The sequence below is a fragment of the Stylophora pistillata genome, chromosome 10 (genome assembly GCF_964205215.1).
Source record: "Stylophora pistillata chromosome 10, jaStyPist1.2, whole genome shotgun sequence".
Taxonomy (NCBI): Eukaryota; Metazoa; Cnidaria; class Anthozoa; order Scleractinia; family Pocilloporidae; genus Stylophora; species Stylophora pistillata.
In genome coordinates, this window is record NC_142528.1 from 5,104,214 (window position 1) to 5,127,047 (window position 22,834).

Here is a 22,834-nt window from a genome sequence, read left to right on the forward strand (position 1 = left end):
CTTTGTCATGTCTAGGTTTCCGTTCACTGAGCCTAAAGAGCTTCCAACTGTTCGAACAACTCAAGCCGTCCTTGAAGTAAACTTTCTGTTCACTGGTTTTCGGATAGGATGTGGACCCTGAAGATTGTCGCGAGAAGATTGTTTCCCCCATTTCCATGCGTGCCCCAGTCAGCTTCCTGTCACTGTAAATCGTGCCGATTGCCTAACTTTATGCCCCAATTACTCTTCAAGTCACGTTTTGCGCGTGGCTTTGAATAAAAAGAAATCGATTAGTTATGCAAATTGTTTTTCTGGAATTTTAATCGGTTAAGCTCGATAATGTGGCGATAAGCACCGTTGACAATGATTGTTTGGATTTGGAGCATTATGTTGAAAGCTGAAATCAAAGTGTGCCTTTAATTCTATACCTTCATTAATCGTACTTTTTTTTGAGAAGCAGAGACGCGTAAGGTCAAAGAAAGTCGCTCGACTCGAAAACAGGATGAAGAATACGGTATTAGACGAGGTGCTCAAGATTTACAGACCGAGATCAGTAGAGAGCTCAACACCTAATTTCTGTTGCGTGCAAATGATTTATTCCTGAAGTGTTAATACAAAACTCATCCTGATAGAAAGTAGTGGTCTCCTACTAGAGCGATTTTCATTTGGACAACGAAAGCAGTGCGAGCTTGCGTTGCTTTTGCTTCACTTCGCTCTATGATTGGTCCAGAAAACTCGCCCCACTCTCCCAACTAATCAGTCAGCAACTGACTAAAGCCAAACTCGACTTCATCATTCGTGTTTTCCTGCGCTTTGGGCAGTTTGCTTGGTTTTACTTTGAGTTCTTATTGGTTCTTGAGGACATTTGCCTTTCCTCTAATTGGTCGCTGTTATAACTTTGGATTTGGGTTTATGACATCAAATCGAGAAGCACTCTTACTCTAACTATGGGCTGACGAACACGAGTAAAAAAATCCAATCAGAACTCAGTATTTACATTAGTATAAATGCTCTGAAAGAAGGAAACGGTGGGTGTTGAGGCGACTCGGCAAAATCTTGCGGACATTATGCACAGCATCTTTTAAAACTATGTCATATCACTACAAATAAACTGAAAAAAGGATGCTAAGCTTGCTGGTTCTTTAACGAATTCACAAGCAAGACCCGCCCTGTAGGCGAATGATTATTAGATCAGCTAAGGATATGTGACACGTGTCATGTATGAGGTGGTAAACTAGAGGACTTTGAGAAGTCGAATAATTTTTCCTAGTACCAACAGGCCCAGATGTTTTTTTTCGACTGGAATTACAGCAATGTCATGATCAGGATTTTGGTGATAGTTTTAGATTAGAAATTTTCTATAAGGTTCCTTTTTTCTAAGAAATGATTGCTTGAACGGGAAGCATGAAATCCCACCAAAATATTACTTTTTCTTTCTACAACGCTGTCTTGAATGGCATTTTGAATCTCTGCGTTAATCATAGATTGGAGGCGGCGTGGCCGAGTGGTTAAGGTGCTGGACTTGTAATGCGGTGTCCTGGGTTCAAGTCCTCCACCCTGCCACTCACTGGATTTGTTCTTGGTTGCCCCTGGTTCAACTCCTCGGCTGCGCTCTGTGAATAGCCCACTGGTCTGCCTCCTGCCAGTGGGGATTTTTAAGCTCTTAGTTAGTTAGTCTACATTGTGGCTGAAAAGCCCCTAAGGGAGAGCCTCAGTTAACGTATATTATGCAGTATACACGTTTGGATGCTAGTGAGCTAAGCAAGATAGGGCGAAAATTCGTAACCTATCTGCATGACAGGACTGTTAACTATGATAATATCTAATACTACTTAAATATAACTGATCAATATAAAACGATAAAAGTGTCAATTGGCCCAATACTAAGATGTTTTTTTTTTTTTTTTTTAAATGTTCATGATTTACTGTTCGGTTCTTAAAATATCCTTAACTTAAAATGTCCATAAAATCCTGTGCATAAAAACCAAATCGTAATGTCATTAAAATTCTTACGCTGTAACCAGTTTAAATGTTCTTGCAATGTTCAGAGTGCTACTTAATACAGCTTTCTGCATTTTCAGAAATACTTCTTTGTATCTTGTACCAAAGAAGCCCTTCATTTTAGTTTCCATGGCTGTAGACCATCCTCCAAGTACATCTATAATGACGTTTACTTGTGAGATCTTGTATCCTGGGTGTTGTTTTGTCAGCTCAAGTCTGAGTGCTCCATACTTCTTGGTCTTTTCTTTGTCTTTCTTGTCTCTGTTGTTGATCCAAGGGCAGCTCATTTCCACCATAAGTACTTTCTTGTTTTTGTGGTCGATGAAACGTGCATCCACACGATTAGATTGTACGTATGTATGATCGGCATATACTGGTACATCCCAGTATGCCTCAGCATCAGGTGACTTATAAAGAGGTTGGGCTTCACATCATTATTATTATTATTATTATTATTGGACAAGGAAAAAGTGTCTACAAATGTCGCCACAAGTATTAAATGTGAAGATTCCGCGTAGAAATCCTTCTAGAAACGAATTGGAAATTTTAGTTTTTGTCCCCATTTAATCCTGCATTCACTTTTACCCAAAAAGTGCATTTCAACGAGGTTATTTTCAAATAGAAAAGTTTTGCACATCGATATTTGACTAAAGAAGTCTACAGCATTCTCTTAGCTTAACTTTTAAAGAGTGCAAAGAACAAGCAACATCACTATGAAAAGCTTTATTATTATTCCATATGCGCGAGAAAGCTACTCATCCGAGTTTTCTTTAAATGTCTTCCTCTCATTTTCGGGACATTGGAACCTTAACCTCTATTGCTAATAGCTAACTTTGTGGTAGAGTTAAAAAACTCTTTTAGCTTCTGCTAAAACGACTGTTTTAACAGCTGTCATGCATCTGTTCTCAGTTATTTTCTCCGGTCCTTGCGGAATTTACAAATGTCAAATTTCCAGCGACGATCCCTAAAATATAATGAAAAGTAATGCTTTTACACAAAACCCTGAACACTCTTTTGCTAGGCTTGAATAAATTTTGAATTGTCCCATGTCATTTTAAAACTAATCGTAAAACAGTATAGGTTAAAGGAGTGTTTTTTCCTCCTGAGCCTAAAGTTAAGATCTTTTGCTGAATGTTGAATTTTACGATTTTGAAACTGGGCTATTAGGACCAATGGAGACCCTCTATTAGGATAAGAGGTCTGTAGAAATAAAACTTTCCCATATTTTTCATGTAATTTTCGACCCAGCTGTGTTCGCTATTTTCAACACGCGCTATTTTTCAATTTTGAAGAGGGAATTCTCATTGATGGCACTGATGGCAGACCGTGATTTCACTCCATTACGATTCTGTCATCCTCTTTCAATTATTCGAATTAATTTAAAATTTCTGTTAATCTTCTTTTCTACTATTTCACAGTTACATTTACTCTTCAGTATTGGTATGTAGTTCACCAAAAGTTCCTCACAATGGTTTTTATTTGACAAAACCTCGGAGTTTTCCGGTCATTAGAAAGCCAAATATATAGTATCAGTACTGCTTTCCGAGCAGGGCTCAGTTGTCTTATGTTTCCAGCATTTGAGGCATGCCCTAAGCCTTGAAAATTGAGGGGAAGCAAGAATGAGTTAGTGGTGATGGCTTCAGTGCGCTTCCCAAAGCTGGAAAAAGCCACCCTTTGGATGAACCTCTACTAAACTCATTTATAGTCAGTTATATAGTATATTAAACATCAATGTGTTATATCTAAATCAATTGAGAAGAATTTCTTACTCGTGGTAGTTGTTATGTATACTGTAAACTCCAACCAAAAAGTAACCAGGAGGGACCACGAAGTTGAGATCCTTTCCCCACTTATTTCGATACGATGTTTTCTTGCACGAATGAGTAACGAACCCTTTCACGCGACAACAAAGGAATTTAAACCTAAAAAAGGAAGAAAAAGCTGTAGTCAGAGAGAGAGAATAAAAGCACTCTTCCGTGTTGAAGCTTGGAAAATCTGAGATTCTTTTGTTTTTCAGTCTTGAGGGATCTGGATGTGACTCAAAAGTTCATTCTTACAAGAAATGGGCCATTGTTGTGGATTAAATTCGACTTCACAAGTTCAAACAAAAGCCTTTTGTTGTTTGTTGTGCTGAGGGAATTGTGCCGAGACTTGGCGAAGATTAATTTCAAATCTTCGCAAAATTGTCGGTGTGTAGAATTAGCGGCACCAGGGGAGAGAGGTTAGGAAAGTCGCTCATGAGGGTGCTGTTCGCACAGGGGTACCCAAGGGAGAAAATGCCCTCCTTCACTATGCATGGTGTCTCAGTATATTTTTTTTAATCAGCGAACCAGTTAATTATAAATTTATTAACACGATAAGGATGCTTTGTGGTTAAAACATTCACGAACTATACTCGGCAAGAGGACGAGAGGAAAAAGCTGAGCTTGGACTTCATTCAGCTGAGTTGCGATGGAGCTGTACTGGATTCTCAAATTGTTGTTCTCTTCCCGAAGACGCCTTATTTCGGCCTCAGAAACCTCTCTAAGAGATGGCTGTGTTTGTGCCAGTGTACAACTCTGTTCTCGATTGTGTTGAAAATGAGTTAGAAAACTCCCACCGCTGACGGACTTGACCTCAAATTTCGACAACATTACTAAGCGAGTATCAGTCGTCACTACACCCGGACGTTTCTGTAGTTACCATCATTTTGTGTCTTGTGTTCATTCATGGATAACTTAAACAAAGCGATTGCTTTTAGTAGATCGCTTGAGACTTGTCATTAGATCATTCTTATCAGGGAGGTGAGAAAATAACCATCTATTGTCTTAATCGTTTCTTATGAAGCGGCCGCGCGTAATTAGATGGTTTCTCTTTTAGTTCCCTTTCAAAATTCTTCGTCGTCGAAACCAATGTGTTGGCGTATTTTAACATCGATAGGAGTAAATGCGAGTAACGTGCACCCATGTTCCGACATGCATTCGAGAACGATTGTTGAATATGTTTGCACGGATCATATCTTAAAAGCTTTTATAGGTTTTTAAGCATTGTCAAGTTACCGCCTCAATTTCAATACTAATTAGGCGGCGTGTACGCGATTGTTTGCGGAGGCGGAGCTTAGCATATATTGATATTCTCGCGGGAAGTTTAAAATAGGTCACTTGTATTCTCGTGGGAGACTCCGAAGGACAAAATTTGCGTTTTGCGACTACTTCCAAAGTTTGAAATCCCTTGAAAATTTCTATAATGCTTTCTAGAATGTCAAATAAAAATAACCGTGTGGTAAAAGAGAAATCTAGCAATTGAATGAAGATAAATTACGCCTGAAAGTGCGCTGAGATCGACTTCTTATACAAGCAGAATGCTAACATTTTCAAGGCAAATTTGCGACCTCTTCTGAAAGCGCAAGAGCAAAGTGAGAATGATACACTGTTCAATTAAACTTTCTTCTCTAAAGCCATATGGTAAACTTAGCATTTGAAAGGTAGTTTATCCGTAAACGAATAGAACGTAAGCCTTCCTCGACATTTTCAGCCCTTTTCCTTTATTGTTTGATAATCATTTTCTAATTAGCTGTTAAATTTAGCGCCAGTATCTCAATAAAAGTCCACGATATGTCACTGAATTCTGGGTGACAATCTTTATAAGTAATAAAGATTGTCGGTGGAAAATGTCGTTTGAGATCAGGAGAGTGAAGACAAATTTTGCCGTTTGGAAAATCAGATGCCATCTTCATGGCACATAAAACCTTCAGTGGCATTCAGTTATTCATCTCTTCAAGAATTCAAAATTCATCTCGGTTTTTGTTTTTTGTTTGCTCTTTTTCCCAGAGGATGAAAAACTTCGTCACCACGGCTACACGGGTGACAAAGTCTGTGATTTTGTCACGAAAAGTTCAACTCGTTGAACTTCTCGCGATTTTTTCAGCGATGTAGTAGCTGTCGCCATCGCAGCAGTTGCGCGAGGGTGGCTACACGGCTGATTTGCACTTCGCGCTGGCGACGCGACAAATTTAGAAAAAATTGCATCACCATCGCATTGTTTGGGGTAGCTGTGGGAAAACGCTACGAGACAAACTACAGAAATTGCAGAATAGAGCAGCCCGTGTGTTGACATTCTCTAACATGATGCTGATGCAACTGAGCTACTCGAGTTTTTTAGGGTGGAAAAATCTTGCACACCAGCAGGAAATCCATAAAGCCACCGTGATGTTTAGATGTCTGCACGGGCTAGCTCCAAGGTATCTATATTCAAAGTTTACGTGGCGCACTAATTATTACAGAAAAAGCTTTAGCTACAATGGCGCCACATTATGGAACAGTCTACCACGCGATATAAGGAACACAGAGTCTCTGTCTCTGTTTAAGTCTAACGCACGGCATTCACGGAAAACAGCTTTAGTGTTATAATATGTAGTTTTAATTTTAAATTTCTTAGCGTATGTGATATGATAAGCAAAAAATCGCTCTTGTTGCTGCGGCTTAACATTGTGAGATGTGGAACCGGGCTGCCGGTCAGTTTCACGGAATGAGTTTAATTCAAACAAGTTTCATTCGTGACCATTCACACTGATTCAAATTTCATTTGGTTTCACCACTCTTTGACAGTCTCTCAGTTGCGTCATTCTGTGTCTTGACCAACCCTCCCTGAGTAGCAAGTGACCTTGAACGAAAAGTAACTCCCTCCTCCTCCCCAGGGTAAGATTTGACATAAACGCGCCTTCGCCAAATATTCAAATTTCGTGCTTGTGCAGTAATCGGCTATGTTCGAATTTGCCTCGTAAGTTTCGCTATTGTAATGGTAGCGAGTTTGAATTTCCCTCGTGAATTAATAAGTCATTGTTCGGCTCTAAAGCTGTTGTTTTAAAATATCCTTCTATGGCCATATTTGAGACACTAAACAAAAGGTATTGTCTTTGAATTTGATCAGCTTTTCTTGATACGGAGTGAGTCTGAACATTGCTCTGTTAATCAGCTATCAGCATGTAATCTTAAAAGCGTTTTGAACTGCCCAAACAACTTCAAGAGATGGAAACGGCAAATGAGAACAGAAGACACTGAGAGCTCGGCTAAATTAAAGCACAGGCAGACTTGTAAATTCTTCAAAGACTTCAAACAGCACTCGCGCAAATTAGGCTCGTGCAGTTTTGTTGTCCTTGAAAAATTTACTCGTACTTATTACACCAATTGTGCCAATTGCACTCGAATTCGTGTAATTACCCGATGCTAATTTATGACAAAATAGTACTTCTATTGATTCATCAAACAGTTAAAAAGACGGTAAAAACATAAATGGTCAAAGAATCACTCTAAAATTTTCCGCGCTCCCAATGTATGACTTCATAGTTCAGTTTTTAACGCCAACACAAGTATTTGAGCGGCATGGGTTCGAATCTCGTTGAGACCTGAATTTTTCTTGTAGGCTTCTTTTCTGCAATTCAGCAGGTCAAATGAAATTTAATTCTTTACAAGTTGTTATGAAGTTTCCTAATAAGAGATAAAATCACCTGCGATCTCCGTGCCAATGACTGTACACACTTCCAACGCCAGTAATAAAGCCATTGTGTTTGCACTTAAGTTTCACTGGTTTGTCAAAGTTGTTGACGTAATGGTCTTTACCTACACAATCTCTTCTGCGATAGGGGTAGGGACCGTATCTACATGCAAAAGAGTAGATGCGATCTTTCTTGCAAGTTCGATGTTGACTGAGCCATTTTACCAGAGAGCGATCTTAAAAGAAAGCAAATTCTATTTTCAAGTGCTAATTTTCAATTTAAGTGAGAACTAGGCAAAACGTGTATTTTTTTTAAACCATTTTCACTTCCCTGCATTCTGATTGATTTGGGACTTATATCGTTTTTCTCTACCGCTAGATCTCACAGACAAATACTTTGAGTTTTTAGCTATTCCCCTAACGTGTTAAATGTGTCTAGAAATGTACCAAAGAACCAAAACATTTGACTATTTTCCGGCGCTTTATTTTCCACCCTTTGTTTTACTTTTTGTATGATTTCTTTCTTTTTTTTTTTTTCGTGGTTTTCAGTTGTAAAATGTACGCGGGTGTAACTTTAAGTGAAAAATTAGAAGAGTCTCGCCATGCTCATTGGGTGTTCGCCCCAATATGCATAAGTTTGCCGGCACACGTAGGAGCGGAGGTGTTGTAGATTGATCGTTTACTTGCTATGAGAATAGGAATTTTCTGTAGTAGATTTTGACTAGTTTTGCAAAATCGCTTCTAATTATCACAGAAACAGACAATATAAGTAACGCCTTACCATTTCTGCAGTGAACAGTAGAGACCGAGAAGTCCTGTCGCCAAGAATTGACCCAATAGACACCACGTATCGATGGCTTGGACGATTTACATCGGCGCCTTCTGGACCACCACGGCTTAGAATCGGTAAAGGAAATAAGAAGCACATCAGAGGCCATCAACAATAATAATAGTTTAGCAGTAATCTTTATTGCCATGACGATCTACTGAATTAAAGAAAAAAGGTTAAACAAGGATTTAAACCCATGTAAATAAAAAAAAACTTTTAAGGAGTTTTGAATTGAACACTTTACGTTGAGATTGATCACTTGACACATATATGTTGTTCACCAGCCGGGAGGTACGTACTGCGAAAAACTGGGCCCGAGGTCTTGGATAACGCTCGAGGCCTTAGGCCGAGGACGGTACTCAAGACAGAGGGAACAGTTGTTTCCCAATACGAACCGACCTAGGATGGTCAATAGCGTTTTTATTTTTTTCTTAAACTTAACGGAATGCTGGTAAAAAGAACTCGAGTAACTCACAGTAACTCACAGCAAGATCCTCCATAAACGGAACAATTTTTGAGCGAGTAGGTAAAAGAGGAAACAGAGGTAATGCAATTTAAAAAGAGAGGCTTCACTGAAGCAGTTTTATCTGCGTACTGATAACGGTAATTTAAAAAGCTAACAAAGTCGAGGGTTCGAGCCCCGGCCGGACCAACACTCAAGGTCTTAAAATAATTGAGAAGAATTTGCTACCTTTCTATAACATCAAGAAATGGTTAGATATTCTAGTCTTCTCGGATAGGGACGAATAAATGGAGGTCCCGTCTCCTGCAGGATTGAGGGTAGGAGACGTTAATTTCCCACACACGAGATTACTGTGTGATGGATGTCCTCCCCTGGGGTGGGATGGGTGGGTTTACTGGGCCCGCAGTAATTGGCGCAAGCTGTTGCGGTGTCCCCGCCTGTCGGCGAATCTTATAAATTAAAATTAAATTTAAAATTCCCTTCAATTCATCTTCGAGTTCTTCAAGATGATCAGAAGCCTTTTTGAACTTGATCAATCGTCGGTAGCAAGCTTTACAAACTGACAACTCGCTGGTCGCTAAATAGCATTTTACGTTCACATCCAGACAGGAACTAATAATCGCCGGAAAATCAAAGAAGTTTTTCCAAAACATAAATTTTTTCTCTTTTCTCAACTGAAGTGCAACAAATAAAGCAACGATCACTTTGCAAAGCCATCTTCGGCGTTTCCTCCATCAAGAAACTACGATCAAATCAGAATTTGAAAACGCGGGAAAAACGATACTGATTACAATCTCTTGTGCTCTGATTGGTCACATAAGAAACGATGTCAGTGATCTCATTGGTGCAAAGACAACAAAGGGAAAGGAATGTTGTTCCAATGAAAGAAAGAAAGAAAGTCTTAAGCACTCTAAACAACAAACGTGTCTAGTTACAGTGATAAGGTTGAGATCGGACGTCAGCATTATCAGGCGCCTCTGACAGCCGCTTCAGTCCATGTAATAATCTCACCTTCCCTCCCATCCCACCCAGGGGAGGACATCCAACACACAGTAATCTCGTGCGTGGGAAATTAACGTCTCCTACCCCTAACCCTGCAGGAGACGGGGCCTACGGTTTATTCGTCCTTATCCGAGAAGACTAGAATATCTATCCATTTCTTAATATTATAGAAAGGTAGCAAATTCTCCTCACTTATTTTAATACCATGAGTATTGGTCCTGCCGGGGCTCGAACCCTCGACCTCCCGCACAACACAATCCGGCGCTCTAACCAATTGACCTAACCGGGAAGCAACCGTTTGTGGGGTGGAGCGTTGCGGGACGAGACTAAATCCGGCTGCGAGGGAGCCTACCTTTTAGTCGATAAATCAGGCGGTTTGTTGATATGGTCAGCGGTAAATACGTTCTACGCATAAGTTTTAGGGAGCTTTAGCAACGACGACGGCGACGGCAACGGCAACGAAAACGTCGTGTCGAAATCTAGCTTTTCGTTTATGTAACTCTTTCGAGGTTATTCCGATGTGTTTCACTTGGAAAATGCTGGCGAACTATTCAGGGACTATTGTTTTCTGCAGTTCTCGTTGCCGTCGCCGTCGTCGTTGCTAAAACTCCCTTTTTTATCGGCGACGCAACTTATGCCCTTATTTGGGTGGAAAAAAAACCCTGTTCATTTTGACAAATTAAACGAAGGGATTCAGTAAAAAGTCTCTAAGTGCAATATTCAATTTTTTAGCCCGTTTTCTGAACCCCTTTAGTTATATCATACCAATTCTGTTAGGAATGTTCTACGAGAATCGCTAAAATCTGTCACTAAAGTTTCCAGCAGAATAACGGAAAATAAGCAATACGATGGCGTTAGACTAGCTAGAACTGAACATTTTCCTTAAATCTCCATGGGTAAGTTAAATTGTACTTTTTCTAAATCATTTAATTTCCTCTGAAGATGAAGATGCAAATTTTTCGACAAAATGTCTTCGAATGCTCTCGAAGCTTGTTGAAAAAAAGCAATGAAACATATCGGAAAAAGGTACTTACATCGATAAACAGCTGTATGCAAAATCCCTGGTTAAAGACAGAAGAAGAGTCACTAACACTTTCTTCGAAGGAAATCAGCCCACTTTAATTTATGTATGTTGGAAGTCTTTGTGTTACATGTTTTTAACAAGTTTGTGTCGTACTCGAGGTCATTACTTTAAAAATAAAAGCTTTGTTAACACCGAGCACGTGTAAAAAAAAAACGGTATGAATTATAACATTAATCACGGTAAATGCAGTAGTATCGACTAATGAAAGTCACGTACGTTGAATTATTCTAGAACATAAATGGCGATGCCATTGCCAGATTGCATCAGTCTCGAGTCGCTGAATCATTGATGCGGAAAAGATTGACAAAGTAGTAACGTCACAGACCATTCACTCCCCCTCCCCTACCCCCACATGGTTTCTTGAACCACTGGCTCCAGTATGCATAATACGGTTGGAATAATTCGAAAAACCGAACCTGTTTCTACATAAGTAAGTTTATTTCGGGATAAAAGCTTTCCTTGTACCTAATCAACTCTTCTTATGTCAGCGACCGATCGCTACAAACTAAGATAATTTCCCGCCCCACAAACTAATCATTTATACGTCAGAATGTGCACGTAGACTTAAGGTTACCATGAATATTGTTTGAAAAGCTGAATGAGGTTTGAAAGAAAGAAATACTGTTTTTCTTTACGGTTATTCACGATCGTCATGAGTTGTGCGCTGGCGCGATCTTGCTTGACAATCTCGCGTGTCGATGTCGCGTGTCGATGTCGCGTGACAAAAGGGAGCTTTAGCAACGACGACGGCGACGGCAACGAAAACGTAGTGTCGAAACCTAACTTTTCGTTTTTGTAACTCTTTCGAGAATATTCCGATATGTTTCACTTGGAAAATGCTGGCGAACTATTAAGGGACTATATCACTACGAACGGCGTTAAAGTAAGGAGAAAGAAAGAAAAATTAACCGTCATGCGCACACGTTCTCGAGAAAACCTAAAATTTGGTTATTTCACGTTGTTGTTTTGCCGAGAACGGCAAAGAAATGTACCAAAATGTTAAATACACGTGCAGGGCGATTGTTTTTGCTCATAAGGCCTATTGTTTTCTGCCGTTCTCGTTGCCGTTGCCGCTCTCGTTGCTAAAGCTGTCGGTTAACAACGTGAAACAACCAAACTTTAGGTTTTTTCGAGAACGTGAGCGCATGACGGTTAATTTTTCTTTCTTTCTCCTTACTTTAACGCCGTTCGTAGTGATATAGTCCCTGAATAGTTCGCCAGCATTTTCCAAGTGAAACACATCGGAATAACCTCGAAAGAGTTACAAAAACGAAAAATTAGATTTCGACACGACGTTTTCGTTGCCGTCGCCGTCGTCGTGGCTCCCTAACAGCGCTTGACAGCGAAAGCGACTTCGTCGTCTACTACGGGCATAAATCATGATTCGACACAAGATGCTCCATGGGAATGTAAGGCCTAATTCACGCTCTATTAGAATAACACTTAATCACGATCTTTAAAGGCGAGTGACGTTTATCTCATGATACTTAACAGAGCAATAAGTAAAAGCAAAGATTTGTACCAGAATTTAAGTTTGGAACCAGCGCATTACCTCGCGGTACTGTTTGTTCAACTTGTGATAAAGAATATGCATTCTTTCTAACTATTTATAGTCGTTTCGTTAAATAATGTGCTGAGTCATTAGCATGAATGACAGCATTTGAAAGCGGTGGCCGACTGAAAAGGTCACTCAACCACACCTGAAAGACTTTGTTTGTTATATCGGTGAGCGACCGATTGATCTGTTTCTGGCATGAAGGGTGGACCTTTAAAACCTAACATGCATCTCAGTTGATGGTCACTGTGTTCTTTGGCATCGATTCTGGAGAGGTTACATTTTTTTGCGGAACATATACTGAGAAAATAGCTCAGCCAACGCCTGACGAGCTCGCGGTGTGGCTGTCAGTAATTTGAGGTAAGTCGTAATTGTTTCTCAACTAGCAAATTATTTCGGAAGTTCGATCGGTTTGTAAAGTCGAAAAACTATAGCGATTATAAGCAACGCAATGGCTACTCATCCTCGGTGTAAAAACCTGTGAAGCTCACGAGTGACTTAAAACAAAGACAAAAAAACATTATAAGCAATAGCGTACAGCAAAACAATACCTCATGAAACAAAGAAAACCTCGTCAGGTTTTTACACCGAGGATGACCCGCAATGGCTGTTGCGTCAAGTCGAAACTGCATGCAACACCTAGGCCTATATTTAGCAATAACTAAACACTAACTTTCAAGACTGAACTACTGTGTCGAAAGTAAACGAACGCAATCGCTTAAACGAAGGCAATCGCTTGATTTCGTCGAGTATTATTAATTTCCCACGTTTGATTAATTTCAAGAATGGAGAACTTATAAATATTCAAGATCTTAACGCGTGGTGCCGTTATCATCGAAACAGTGAGCTTCTGTTGTTATATTCATCTCACAATTTTGCTTTGGTTAGATACCGGACACGAAATATAGATTCGATATATGCCTTCAACACTTTTCGACCAATGTTTTTTTAACCAATCAGATTTTTTTCTGCCTTAATCGAGAAGAGCAAGGAAACTTGAGACCGTAGACTTACGTGTAAACACGATCGGACATAAATGTATTCATGATTTGTCGGTCTTCAGGAGCATGTCTCGCCCTTCGCACTTGCCTCGCGCTTTCCACAAAAGAGTTCTGTAGACCAAACACAAACAGTCGAGGGAGTTCACTATTAACAGGTTAAGACTTGCATAGTCTGCGAAGCATTCTTTTCCATTTCGTTTCAACCTATACCATAGGTGAAATTGCTTAGTGGGAGTCATCCAAACTCAGGCTGCCTTTCAGACCCAACGTCGGCCTTGTTCTAGCCCAGTGCACGCTTCTCGTTCATTGCGAAAAAGGAGGGAAACGAAAACAGACTGCATTGCAAGTTAAGAAGCGCTTTAATTTAATCTTTATTTAATTCAGACAGAAAGCTAGTCGCTTATTGCAAAAACTCCTGACACAAAAAAAAAAATCATGGAACTCGCTCAAGATTAGAATATTTAGACTGTAGTGGCAAGCCCGTTCTTTATACAAAATAGAATTTGTTTACTTCTGATTCCTAGCTACTTTAAAGGTTGTTAGTGATGCGACGGATATATATCTTTCATCATTATAGGAACGATTCTGCATGGCTTCTGCACCGGCACCATCGTTTCATTCCACAAAAGAGACAACTAATTACGCCCGGTTATGCAGACTGCTGGTAGATGTCGGATCACATGTCCTGAGAGAGACTTTTGACAAGAAGCGTCCACCAGGAAACCTGGACAAGGTTTTGTTTAGTCCTTCAATTCATTCTGCTCTAAAGTCACTCCGGACGAAGAAAATCATTAATCCTTCCCAGTGGGGCAAACTGTATCCTGCCATCAAATCCTTAGTCTCATCAAGAGACTTTGACATCACGCTTCTTACGGTTCTGCTGAGAAATATTTGTGGTCTTGTTCCACCACTTACCGGCTGGGATACACTTCCTCCTGCAGCGGACACAACCCCTGAGGCAGATATTGTACGCATCAAGAGCTACAGAAACACCGTTTATGGTCATGCAAGCGAGGCTTCAGTTGATGAAATAACATTCAATCAGTACTGGCAGGACATCCAAGATGCACTGGTGAGACTGGGAGGGGCAGGTTACCAAAGTGCAATTGATGATCTGAAAAAGGAATGCATCGACCCTGATTTCGTAGAACACTACAAAGAGCTTCTTAAAGAGTGGGTGATGGATGAGAGAAGCATCAAGGAAAGATTGGATGAAATCCAAGAAAAAATTGGTAAACTAGATGACAAGAGTGTAAAGAAAATAGGACCTGAAGGTAATTATTGAGGTAACTTGTTTCTATCGTAGCTCCGCAGACCACTACTTTGCAGTATCATGAACACAAAGTCAAGGAAACCCGTTCCAATTCATGACCTTTTTTTAAAAAAAAATACATGATAAATTTAAGAGGACACCCACTTAGCCCTTCCCTCTGTGTGGTCCACTTAGCCCCTCCCTCTGCGTTGTCCACATAGCCCCTCCCTCTGCGTGGCCCACTTAGCCCCTCCCCCTGCGTGGCCCACTTAACCCATCTCTCTACGTGGCCCACTTAGCCCCTCCCTCAGCGTTGTCCTTGTGAGACAGAGAATGGTGAGGAAGCCGGAAAAATTTATGAAAATAGACATAAGTTTCTGATACAGCTAACAGGCAAACATGATTTCATGAGTGATTATATTGATATGATTTTTTATCCAATAACCTTTATCATAAATGCATTTTGATTGGATCTTTCATATGATATATTGGAGCCTAGAAGTGTAGATCACTTCACCATAAGAATCCTTATGCTTCTTTATCATTTAAAAGAAGTAGGAAAATAAAATGACCTATGCACCTTGTCCAATTGCTCTTTTCATTTAAGTTTGTTGTCAGTGACCACTCCTAATAAGTTAGTATAGCTGTCTTTCCAATCATGATGCATTCAAAAAATTAAATCACACAACGACATTCAATTGATGAAGTAAGTAGCAACGTTCACTTTCTTACCTCCTTAAATCAGGGTTTGGATCCGTCCTGGGACATTTCAGGATTATAACATGAACAAATATACCGATATCTGTTTATGAATAACATCTTCAGCATTTCTAATGCTATTGATACGGTTTTCCGTTTTTAGCTGTAGAGGCGTACACAAATGCTCTGAAAGCATCAATCAAAAGTCAAACTGAATTTCAACGTCTTACTACCCATACCAAGCCTAGGGTGAAAACGGGTGACATCTTCACAAGTCTTCTCATGCAACACGGACGGAAGCCAGTTGAAGACCTTGACACGGAAAGAGAGGAATACCTCCGCCGGTACGGTCATGTGAGTGGAAAGCCAATAAAACATCCTCAAGAAATGTTTCTTTCTAATACCAATACAGACGAAGAAACGAATCCCAAATTTGTTCTTGTCACCGGGAAGGCAGGGATTGGTAAAACACTCTTTTGCCAAAAGTTGATTCGAGATTGGGCTGACGACAAATTGTTTCAATCTCAAACAAGTCCTCGCATCCCTAATTTTAAGTTCACATACCTGTTGACTTTCCGCCAATTGAATTTACTGGGAAAGGACCACGTCTCGCTGCGAGAAATCCTTAATCAATCATCAATGTTAGATGTCCACTCAAGTATCGATGAAACTTTATTTGAGTACATGGTTGATCATCCTGAAGAAGTCTTGATTATCATTGATGGGTATGATGAGTATTCACAACAAGATTTCATCGCTAAAGACTTGGATGACCAGTACCCAAATAACCCTCATGAAGAAATGCCAGTAGCAGCCCTGTGTGCCAAGCTAATCAAAGGAAAGCTCTTGAGAGGCTCAAGTGTTCTGATAACGTCAAGACCCGACGAGTCCGACAAAATTGAAATTGGTCAAATCAACTTTGATCGATACGTCGAAATTACAGGGTTTTCCGCGCAGCAGGTGAAGGAGTATGTTGGAAAGTATTTTAGAGAAAACGAAGAAATGAAGAATGCTGTGATAGATCACATTACAAAGAATGAAAATCTAGTCAGCTTTGCCCACATTCCAGTTCTCTGTTTTCTGATGTGCTCATACTTTGAGTATATTCTGGAGAACTCTACGAACACTGATGCTCTTCCAGTCAACTCAAGTGACATTTATTTTGAAGTGATTAACATGTTTTTAAGAAAACATCACAAGAAGGCCTCAACTTCCCCTGAAGATACTCTTGAAAAGTTATCACAGTTGGCGGCTCAATTCCTCCAAGAAAAAAAGTTTCTCTTCACTGTTGAAGAAATGAAAAGGTTTACTTCAGAAGAAATTGAAAGGCTGAGAGCAAGCGGTCTTCTCCATTGCGGTCCTCAGTTTAGGAAATCTTTTTCAGAAACGACAAAATATTTTTGTTTCACCCACCTAACCCTCCAGGAATACTTAGCAGCTCGTTGGTTCGTGAAGAAAAAAAAGATTCCCCTAAGAAGAGATGTCACAGAGATGGTATTTCAGTTTATGTCCGGCATTTTATCAAAGCAAAAGGACAGCGCCTTCATGGCAGAATTGCTTCATGGACTAAATCTGATGTTTAAATACACAGGGAAACTGCTGCGAATGAAATGTCTCACTGAGTATCAAGATTTAGAGTTTGCACAACATTTCGTAAAGATACATCAAATTCAATTTTATGATTATAATGACGGACTTGTATTTCATTCCTTGTCTGATGTAGACTGCATCGCTTTGTCTTTTCTGTTAGAAGTTCTGAGTGCAGTTAATGGAGAAGAATCCAGTGGAAAGAATCCAGTTCCTTATCAGAAGTCGAGTATACCGTTGTCGTTGAATTCCTTAATTCTTATCACATCTTTATTTACACAAACTGGATTAAGACGAATCCTAAGAGCGCTAACAAAGAAACACTGCCCCATTGTAAGGTTGGCTATCAACAGAGTTGTTAGGTGGAATCAAGAATGTAGCGACACCATAAGGAAACTACTGCCTCTCACTGAAATAGCCATCCTGTCTCTGAGAAGTATTCATTTCACCGATGCTGGTGTTGTCAGTTTATGTCAAGCATTACAGACACCAACATGTAAACTCACCACACTTGATCTGAGTGGAAATCAGATCACCGATGCCGGTGTTGTCAGTCTATGTCAAGCATTACAGACACCAACATGTAAACTCACCACACTTGATCTGAGTGTAAATCAGATCACCGATGCCTGTGTTGTCAGTCTATGTCAAGCATTACAGACACCAACATGTAAACTCACCACACTTGATCTGAGTGGAAATCAGATCACCGATGCCGGTGTTGTCAGTCTATGTCAAGCATTACAGACACCAACATGTAAACTCACCACACTTGATCTGAGTGGAAATCAGATCACCGATGCCGGTGTTCCCATTCTATGCCAAGCATTAAAGACAGCATCTTGTAAAATCACCAAACTGAATCTGGAAGGAAATAAGATCTCCCGTCTGCTTCATCAGCATCTAAGGGATCTGTTGGTGGAAAATGCCGAACATTTGTTTCCGCGCGCCTTCAGAAAATTATAAGATGAAGGTGTTTAAAATGTAGTCTTAGAGAGTTTACAAACAATCTAAAGGAAATTTTAATAACCTTTCATATACCTTTTGATTTACGTCACCTATAACACTGGATTCATTTAGTATATTCTATACGACATTATGTATAGGCATTCCCCAAAAATGGAATTTCAGTGGAGTGGGTGTTTTTCAAAAATCTGAAAATTTGGAAATTAAGACGGACTTTCGAAATTCAAACGAGCAATGCAGTATTAAAACATGTAATACTGTTTCTTTTTTAAAATGAAAGTTCGAATCAATGTCGTTAATTGTGCTGAGGTTATTTTTGTTCCAAACACCTTGCAAAGGCAGTAGATCTTTTTAGCTCATAATTATATGTTTTATAAAGAATTGTTTCTTTCAAATTTCGTTCGATAGGTTGACATAATTTAAAAAAGACAGATGGGGAACGGGTGTAGAGTAATCATAGGTCAAGAGCTCTAATTCATATGTCTTTTATTCAGTGATCAAGATAGTACATTTACCATACAAATCTCGTAATTTTTCACAATATTTTCACTTAGGAAAGTAGATTTGCAACGCGATTGAGTAATAGGAAATGCCATTACAGTAGTAACGCTATGTAACGCAATGTAATGCAATACACTACACGGGGAATTATCCTAAGACCCCAATTGAAAAAAACAAAAGTTTAATAGTCCAGGTGAAATAAAGACTTTCACAATAGCGGTTAACAAAAAGTTGTAACGCATTTGCAGATCTCTGCAGAAAAAAAGCGAGAACAAAACAAAGGGTCACATTGGATGATGGAAATAGATAAAATAAGCTAAATTCGCTCTCCTGTTCGGAGGTGAGTCACCGTGGAAAAAAAGAAGTTACAAAGGCATCAAAAACTCCTTGAATGCCACATTTATACATCTGTACGCGCAAGCTGATGCTTACCAGAGTAAGGCAAATTTAAGCACTGGATTCCAAATATACATTTCTCCCCCCCCCCCCCCCACCTGACAAATATGATAAGTATAGCCTATCAGGTACCGTAAATCCTCTATTAAGCAACCCCCCTCTCATAAGCAACGCCCCTCTAAAAAACCCCCCCGTTTCCTCCAGTAAGAGGACGAAATTTGAGTAAAAAAGTAGAATAAGAACAATTTTTGAATAAATATGGTACATCATATCCTGCTGTATCCTGGTAGTGAACATCGGGCTGAATCAATAAGCGCCCTCTCTAATAAGCCACCTCTCCCCCACCCACCCAAAGTGCCTGAAATCAATAAGTCCCCATTATTAGAGTATTATTAGGGGATTTACGGTAATAGCCTCTCGCGTTCTGGCGAATTTTCATTTAATTCTCTTGAGACTTATTACGTTACCAAATTTTTGTCACTGTTTGGAAGATTTGAAAAATCTAGCTTATTTTAGAATTTTCTTTGAGTCAAATTGCAACTTTATGTTTCAGTATTATCAACCCTTTATTAAACGAAAAAACTTTTGTTACACTATAGATAGCACCCGCAAATTGCCAGCAACCTTATTTTTTCACACCGCAGAAGTGAACTCTTCTACTACACAATCCAGCTTACAGGTGAGAACATGAACTGTGCCCATTTACACTCTCTTGTACTGCTCTGGTGACCAAGAATCGGACAAATCTGTCCCGGTCCAACACTTGAGAAGAACATCAGTGTTTCTGTGTTGATATCTGTTTCGAAAGCTTAAGTGTACTATCTGTATCTCTCCTGGCCTTTCCCTCACTCATTCTTTTTACATTTCATCGACTCATTTGTTTCAGTTTTTAGAATGATAAGAACTATGGATGGTATTGCCTAAAGAAAACTTCTATCTGAAAGAAAAAGCTAGTTATGGCTTAGGCATGAAAGTCGCCTTTTTACGGAATTCTTTTCTTTATTGTCTCGATTCTGCATAGATTGAGGACGGAGAGGATTAAAATGAAGGGGTGAGGAATAGCACTTTGTTTGTTTGTTTGTCTGTTTGTTCCGTTCAGTCGCATCTCTAAAGCTTGTATGACTTTCATGTCCTCACGAATAAAAAAACGAAGGGAACAAGGGTTTTCGTGGCTTCCACTCGCTTATAGAAACCTTTAGATATAATAGAGACAAAATGCTGACTTTAATTGAGTTTTTGATCTATGTCCCCTGTGAGACCCGGAATGTTCAGCCAAAACGTTTTCGTAGATCGCTTTTTTTCATTTCCTTAGATTTGTCACTTCATTGCTGAAGTCAAAAGCCTTCAATCGAATTTATCTCGAGACCGAGATCCTAGTTCATAGCACTTCTCTAGCAGACCATCCATCTAATATCAAACAGTTTTCATATTTCTCGGAAATTGATATTGCTTCTAGAGACTGTAATCGCTTGCTCCTATCTCTTTATAGAGAGGAGGAAATTTTACTTCTTCTCCGGATACTTCTTCAGCACTTCTCGACTATTTTATTTATCTTCTTACTCGATTTGGAGTAAAAGAAAAGGAAACGAGACCAGCGTTTACTTAAACCAAGCATTTTTTTTATCTCATCCCCAAGCAACCTCGTTCCCAGGGCTTTTTCCCTCCCCACCCCCAACTCCACCCCCAACTAAGGGAAAAGGCCCTGGGAATGAGGTTGATCCCCAAGCATACAGTGAGATTAATACCAAAACATCTATATTCTGTTCCCTTTGTTGCACTTTAATTAACTGTCTTGAGCTCGTACTGTGTCAGCTTAAATAAGAGTTACTGTAATAATTATCCCTTCTCTTAATTTTTTATTCTCAAAACTTGCAAACCTAATCTGATTTTAGCGCCCTTTGTTAAATGTTTCCACTTAGTGTCAATCGCTCATTCTTGCAGTCTTTATCGGCACTTTCTGAACTGCCAGCGACGATCCCTGAAAATATATAAATGGTAAGATATGTCATTAATATATTTCAAGTCCTTTGAAGCGCTTTTACACCTGATCAAATATGCAGAATGCTTCATTTGCAATACTAAGCTTCTTCAGTTAATGAAGAAATTACGCTGATGAAGCATTTAGTGGATGTATGAATTAAAATGTTCGAAATTTTAAGACAAGAAAAATTTCTTCCTTTGGTTGTGATAGCGAGGTAATCCATCGCTTTCTCAGTTTAAAAATCCGAGGCTGTAGAGTTGTGGCCAGCCGAAAAAATGTTTTCCCATATCTAGCTAAGTTTGCACTGACTTCCAAAAATGAATCTTTCGACGTTTTTTCCAAAAGCATACCTGAAAATATTCACCAAAAATAATTTGTGGCTTCAACTGATGATTCAAACGCAAGTAAAACCTGTGGCTTTATGCTGCACTCGTGGTCATTGCAAGGTCGTTATTTTCTAGTCAGTGTAAACTTCAGAATGTTACTTATCATGATCATTGAAGGCTCCCACCAGGGGATAGTTGCGCGGAACTTTGTACTTTAGTTTCTGGTCCCAGTTGTTTTGCAGTGGAGTTATCTTGCATTTGTTTGGCCTGTATCTATCAGTATGACAACAGCGGAAGCCGAACCTAGAGATACGTGGGTCGGATCAGTACGATTCTTAGTTAGAATGAAAGTTAAATTTTAAAGCTTAACTTTATCTGTACTGTCAGGGGTCGATATATCCTCAATATTCTATTCTGGGATGAAATGGCCATTTTCTCGCCCCGCTTCATACGCTGCTCGGCATTTTTTGTTGATTGTTTGTAAAACGTGCAGTCTTGTGTTAGAGAATGACATCGCAAACAAATATACGCGCATACCTTAAGCTGGGTATTTACCACGCGCGCCAGCTTTCGTCGCCGAACTTGTTGTTTAACGGATGTCGATCCGGGATCGCAGCCATTTGGCTTGTTTCGCTTGTGATTGAATGGAACACTTGTGTCAACCTCTGAATATGTTAAGAGTACAACTGGTAACACTGGTCACTTACGTTTTCCCGTTCTTCAGGCAATTTGATAGTTATTATTTTGTGTTTACCATTAAAAAAAAAAATCCCTTGTGATTTCTACTATTTGATTGATTTAGTCGAGAAGCCAGTAAGTGCCCGAAATCGTTGAGTGACTCACCTACTATCTTTGTGATGAGTGTTGTATTCACTGCGGATTCCTGTTATAAAGCCATTGTGAGGACACTTGAAGACCACCGGTTTATCGTAGCTGTTCTCGTAATGTTCCCGGGCGCAGTCATCGCCCCTGTAGCTCGGGTCGGGACCAACTTTACACTTAAAACTGTGGATATGGTCTTGTTTGCAGTTGCGGTGTATACCTTTTCCAGAGTTTCACGGATCTTCCTAAAAGACCAACGAAATAGGCTTTGATTAATTGTCCTCAATCAGTTATTTTTAGTTCTGATCTTATAAAAACAAACAGAAAGGATAAAAGAGTCACAGAGGTATGCAGCATGTGCTGAGCCGGAAAAGGATGACACAGATACAATGAACGATTTCATGTTCACAAGTACAAAACTGCAAAATTTTCAAAGTATTTCGAATAATACTAACTAGATATTTCATAGGGAAAGGATCGTAAAACATTTGAAATTAAATCTGCCAACCGTTTTGGTTACATTCGAAATCGAAATTTCGTTGCCAGCCGTTAACCCATCTGGCGCCTGTGGGTTTTTGTGAACCGACAGACAGGGCGGCGGCGGCGCCTCCGCCTCCACGATGCCACATTGGCAGGAAAAATTAGGAGCACGATAACAGCAACTTGACAAACCTCTGGTCAGCCATAGCAATCTAAAAAAAAAGCGTATTATGCATAATTTTATCGGGTGTCTGTAGGATGAAGTAGATCAAAAGCTCGCTAAATACTCGCATTGAGTCTTCGGCAGAGAAAACTTACCAGAGAAACCGAAAATGAACTTTGGCAACACCTGTGTGGATTGTGATATCAATCCTTGAAATGAATGATAAATTCAGTTTGGAAACCCACTTGATCATGAGTGTCTTCGGCCCCATAGTT

At 39.7% G+C, this 22,834-nt stretch overlaps 4 protein-coding genes and 1 pseudogene across 8 annotated transcripts in view; 2 read left to right on the top strand and 3 right to left on the bottom strand.

Moving 5' to 3' along the window:
• Nucleotides 1-552: 552 nt before the first annotated feature.
• LOC148721495 (hemagglutinin/amebocyte aggregation factor-like) lies at nt 553-11,608 on the bottom strand. Of its 4 annotated transcripts, none has more exons than XM_088735611.1 (6): nt 11,453-11,608; nt 10,781-10,807; nt 8,234-8,435; nt 7,466-7,688; nt 3,750-3,902; nt 553-2,944 (listed from the first exon to the last, which is right to left on the bottom strand). In XM_088735611.1, the coding sequence occupies exons 3-6, from the start codon at nt 8,427-8,429 to the stop codon at nt 2,890-2,892; spliced, it is 627 nt and encodes a 208-aa protein (XP_088591737.1). In that variant the 5' UTR covers nt 8,430-8,435; nt 10,781-10,807; nt 11,453-11,608; the 3' UTR covers nt 553-2,889. The 4 variants fall into 4 exon arrangements, with proteins under 4 accessions (XP_088591737.1, XP_088591736.1, XP_088591734.1 ...); XM_088735610.1 differs by having other exon boundaries at nt 8,234-8,438; XM_088735608.1 differs by having other exon boundaries at nt 11,405-11,608.
• Nucleotides 11,609-11,747: 139 nt separating this feature from the next.
• On the top strand, nt 11,748-18,549 carry LOC148721496 (NACHT, LRR and PYD domains-containing protein 12-like). The gene is made up of 3 exons (XM_088735605.1): nt 11,748-12,239; nt 13,964-14,660; nt 15,501-18,549. The coding sequence occupies exons 1-3, from the start codon at nt 12,210-12,212 to the stop codon at nt 17,888-17,890; spliced, it is 3,117 nt and encodes a 1,038-aa protein (XP_088591731.1). The 5' UTR covers nt 11,748-12,209; the 3' UTR covers nt 17,891-18,549.
• The window catches only part of LOC148721497 (uncharacterized), an 80,475-nt gene continuing 69,935 nt past the window's right edge, over nt 12,295-22,834 (top strand). Inside the window, exon 1 of the mRNA XM_088735601.1 lies at nt 12,295-12,745. The gene's annotated coding sequence lies outside the window, so the exon portion shown is untranslated. The remainder of the gene's footprint in view (nt 12,746-22,834) is intronic.
• The window catches only part of LOC111343286 (hemagglutinin/amebocyte aggregation factor), a 10,438-nt gene continuing 8,086 nt past the window's right edge, over nt 20,483-22,834 (bottom strand). The window contains exon 7 of the transcript XR_015992360.1: nt 20,483-20,664. The gene's annotated coding sequence lies outside the window, so the exon portion shown is untranslated. The remainder of the gene's footprint in view (nt 20,665-22,834) is intronic.
• LOC148721498 (hemagglutinin/amebocyte aggregation factor-like) overlaps nt 20,763-22,834 on the bottom strand; it is a 2,399-nt pseudogene continuing 327 nt past the window's right edge. The window contains exons 2-5 of the transcript XR_015992785.1: nt 22,421-22,590; nt 22,239-22,335; nt 21,938-22,149; nt 20,763-21,397 (exon numbers count right to left, since the gene is read on the bottom strand). The product of XR_015992785.1 is annotated as a hemagglutinin/amebocyte aggregation factor-like (transcript). The remainder of the gene's footprint in view (nt 21,398-21,937; nt 22,150-22,238; nt 22,336-22,420; nt 22,591-22,834) is intronic.

Bases quoted from the DNA above. Each gene is read 5' to 3' on its own strand.
- LOC148721495 (XM_088735608.1), bottom strand. The intron at 7,689-8,233 runs GTAAGGCGTTAC...CTTTCTTTTAAG, and splicing joins TACTGTTCACTGCAGAAATG to ATCGCTCTCTGGTAAAATGG. The intron at 3,903-7,465 runs GTGATTTTATCT...TTCCTTTTTTAG, and splicing joins CATTGGCACGGAGATCGCAG to GTTTAAATTCCTTTGTTGTC.
- LOC148721496 (XM_088735605.1), top strand. From the start codon at position 12,210: ATGATTCGACACAAGATGCTCCATGGGAAT. The intron at 12,240-13,963 runs GTAAGGCCTAAT...TCATCATTATAG, and splicing joins ACAAGATGCTCCATGGGAAT to GAACGATTCTGCATGGCTTC. The intron at 14,661-15,500 runs GTAATTATTGAG...TTCCGTTTTTAG, and splicing joins AAAGAAAATAGGACCTGAAG to CTGTAGAGGCGTACACAAAT.